Source organism: Cebus imitator, unplaced genomic scaffold (assembly GCF_001604975.1).
Source record: "Cebus imitator isolate Cc_AM_T3 unplaced genomic scaffold, Cebus_imitator-1.0 Scaffold0, whole genome shotgun sequence".
NCBI lineage: Eukaryota > Metazoa > Chordata > Mammalia > Primates > Cebidae > Cebus > Cebus imitator.
The window spans coordinates 7613927-7617875 of NW_016107315.1; the positions used below are offsets into that span (position 1 = coordinate 7613927).

A 3949-nucleotide genomic window follows, 5' to 3' on the forward strand; every position below is an offset into this window, starting at 1 on the left:
AAAAAAAAAAAAAAAAAAGAATTCAGGTGATGGGTTACGGAAGGAAGTCCCTGTTACGTGCCTTATCTCCTATGCTTAAAGGAAGGAAAGAACACTCAAATATATTTAGAATAGATTTCTACCAGCAAAAGGGACTTTTAGAAATGCAATTATAACACTGCCTATATGAGCTTTTTTTTTAGATTTAAATACAACTAAGAAGTTATATTCTATTCACTTGAGAGAGGAGAGAGAATGTGTGTGGGTGTGCACACACTGTGATTAATTCATCTAACTTATCCTTGATTATGTAACAACCTACTGGGAATATTAGGTACATATACTAGTCAATTCAATAGAATGTGGAACCACGAAGTTTGAGGAATACACAGTGGGCTTTGGGAGCCCAGAGTCTATCTGAGGGTTAAGGAGACAAGCGTGATCATCTGGAGAAGGTGACCCTAGGGTGAGTGTTGAACTATGACTTACTTACACAAAGTACTATCAGACCTTAAGAACATTAGCAAACTGTCATCCTCCCAGCCTGGGCAATATAGCAAGACCCTGTCTCTACAAAAAATTTAAAAATTAGTTGGGTGTGATGGTGTGTGCCTGTAGTCTCAGCTGCTTGGGAGACGGAGGCAGGAGGATTGCTTGAGCCCATCAGGCTGCAGTGAGCTACGATTGTGCCACTGCATTCCAGCATCGGCAACAGAGTGAGCCCCTGTCTCAATAAAAACAAAACAAAACCCAACCAGCCAAACAAACCAAATAAAAAACAAAGCAAACTGTCATCCTTGAAGTAGTAAGGCGTATCATCATTCCTTCAGCCAGGTGATTCATTCATGTTTCATCTTAAAGTTTATGTCAAAACTGTTTTCTTTTATCAAGCTGACAAATCTATATTTTTTTTAACAGGTAATTTCACGTTCCCAAAATGGGACATAAAGTGGTTGTCTTCGACATTTCTGTCATCAGAGCCTTGTGGGAAACTCGCGTCAAGAAGCACAAGGCTTGGCAGAAGAAGGAGACGGAAAGGCTTGAGAAGAGTGCCTTGGAGAAGTACGTGTTTCCTCAAGTCTGGCAGGTTGTTTCACGGGTAGGGGTTTGGGCAGGCGATAGTTGCATTGCAGAGGAGGTTGCTTTTCTTCTGGGATTTCTCACTGTTGGTAACATTTTCCTCATTAAACTTCAGAGCCTTACACTGTTGCTCGGCACAAATATGCAGTTCCTGTGATAGCAACACCCATGGTTGTAAAGACCTACCTACCACCCAGGCACCATGCTAGGCATGAGGAAGACAGAGACGACACAATAAATTCCTCTACAGTAAATGCTGTAGCAGGCTGCCTGGCTAGTGTTCACTGAGCCAACTCACTAGGCTGTCTGGCACTTTGGAGACCATCTGACTACTTTCTGGGGTGGCTTGGGGCTACTCTGTTGTGTACTTCAGCCCTCCCCCATTGGCTGAATTCTAGATAAGAGCCATTGTATTGGTGTCATTTTTACTTGGGTAAAATGGTGTTATTTGCCCATCATATATGCTCATGAAATATGAGTAAAAAAGAGTTACGTGTATGATATTAAGTTGAGTGCTTTGGAAAATCTACAAGGTAGAAAGGTTGCAGGTGGCTTTGTATATGTCTGCATATATATTTTTATTCCCTGTGGAGAAACCAGAACTGGAACTCATGGATGATGCATTATGGGTGCTGTTTAAATAAGATAGACACAATGGGATTCTGATTGGCATACCTATTGTCAAAGGAAGTCCCGACCCTACATCGAGTTGGCCAATGGCAGTATATTGGTACACTTTAAGTTAAAAACAACATGTGTAAAGTGTGAATGTGTCTACATTCTTGGTTGTCCACCTTCATTAGCTTTTTTGATTAAACAAATACCTATTCTGATCGAGCTTGATAATTAAGCTGCTTCTGTGTTGATCACAGTGGTTTCATGTGGTTACTACCATCCCTAAGTTGCAGATGAGGAAGTTGAGACTTAGGTGAGTTGCTCAAGTTCACAAAGATGGTAAGCAGAGCATGTGACCAAGCCCTTTCCTCTATGTAATGCTGTAATCACAGGTGGTTGGAACATCTTTACTCTTGCCACTCATCTGAGATTGTCCAATGTGAAGCAAAGGATGGCTTGAGGAGTTTGAGAACAGCCTGGGCAACATAGTGAGACGCTGTCATTACAAAACAAACGAACAAAAATAATTAGAGCCCTTAAACCAGACAACTCACATGGCAATGCATCCGAAAGACCTCCCCTCACACAAATCATACAAAATCGCAGGGCCATATGAGCCCAAAGTCGCTCTCAGCCTGGCTTCAATTTCCTCTGCACACCTAGCAGGGGTTACTCTAGGGCAGGACAAGCTCTCCTTGGCAGTGGGAAGGGGAGTTGGGGAAGCACCTGCAGCTGATGCAACCTCCTGAGGTTCTTGGAATGGGAGCCATCTGCAGACACCTGGGGTCTGCAAACTGTGTTCTCTAATCTTCTTTGGAGTGGGAGCTGCACCTTCAACTCTGTCTTTCATTGTGGTGTTAAACAGCTTCACACATCTCATCTGCATAGGATTGACCTTGACTTAGGCTCAGCGTCACTGAGCTTGTGCAGTGTCTCATCTTCACCTAAGACAGAACACTTCTTGGAGATTTGTTCGGCTTTTTTAGCCCAAGATAAAGAAAACAGCCACCAAGCTGGCTGGGCAGATGAGGAGGAATGTGAGGCAGGGATGGGGAGAAATGCGCATGTTTAAGAAAGAAACTTAGTTTCTCATGCTCCTCAGAAATGGGGGTGGTAAATTTGCCTTCTTTACAGGTGTTTTTGAGCTTTCGTGACATGATTCATACTGTGATCATTGGTACTATTTGAAGGTTAACTTTTAGTTTCTCAGGATCTGTTTACTGTGCAAAAGAGAAATTAATATGTTGAAAAATTAATGCCTGCCTGATTCTAAAAGGCAACTGTATGGTTCATTAAAATTTACTGAAACAAATAAAACCTTCTAGCTCATCTGTTACCTCACTTTAGGGTATCTCATCCTGTAATGCTGTAGTTGTTCCACGAAGTCTATACCAACACTTTAAAGTTATAAGTAGAGATAAAATATGAATTATTACTCTCTCCAATTCCCAAACCCCTGGGCTGGCCTGTTAGGAACTGGGCAGCACAGCAGGAGGTGTGTGCAGGTGAGCGAGCAGTACTGCCTGAGCTCTGCTCCTATCAGATCCGTGGTGCCGTTAGATTCCCACAGGAGGACAAACCCTATTGGGAACGGTGCAAACTAGGGATCTAGGTTGCTTGCTTTTATGAGAATCTAATGCCTGATGATCTGATGTGACAGTTTCATCCTGAAACCATCCCCCCGACCCCTCTTCCAGGGAAAAATTTTCTTCCATGGAAAACGTCTCTGGTGCCAAAGAGGTAAAGGATTTAGAGGAAGAAAAAAGAGCTATTGTTAGTCTCTAAGTGAAGAATTTCTTCCCCGTTGAAGCTGTTCACCATCTGGGCTGGGATTGTGGGTTCCTTTCCTAAGGAAAAGATATTTTATTTGCATATGTATTTATTTAATTAGTAGAACTCTAATGGTGTATTTGGTATGTTTATTGCATATTTGGCATTCTACTAAAACTGAGTTGAGAAGAAGATTTCACATTCAATTATATGGGTGATAGAGTGGAAAGACAATGAATTTTATTTATTTTAATTACTCTCAAGGAAGGGAATGGAATTAAAAAAATAGTTTATATTTCCCTCTTCGCTTTCCTATCATTAGGTTTCAGAGGGAATATGACATAAAATATTTAAGAAAGAAAATAAGACATAAAGAAAATAAGACATGTGCCGGGCACGGTGGCTCAAGCCTGTAATCCCAGCACTTTGGGAGGCCGAGGCGGGTGGATCACAAGGTCAAGAGATCGAGACCATCCTGGTCAACATGGTGAAACCCCGTCTCTAC

At 42.0% G+C, this 3949-nt stretch overlaps 1 protein-coding gene across 1 annotated transcript in view; it reads left to right on the top strand.

Annotated features, from left to right (window-relative positions):
- Window positions 1–3949, top strand: part of LRRC2 (leucine rich repeat containing 2) — a 48927-nt gene that overhangs the window by 14578 nt on the left and 30400 nt on the right. Inside the window, exon 2 of the mRNA XM_017521676.2 lies at window positions 898–1041. Coding sequence (XP_017377165.1) covers window positions 917–1041 — 125 coding nt within the window. The 5' untranslated portion in view covers window positions 898–916. The remainder of the gene's footprint in view (window positions 1–897; window positions 1042–3949) is intronic.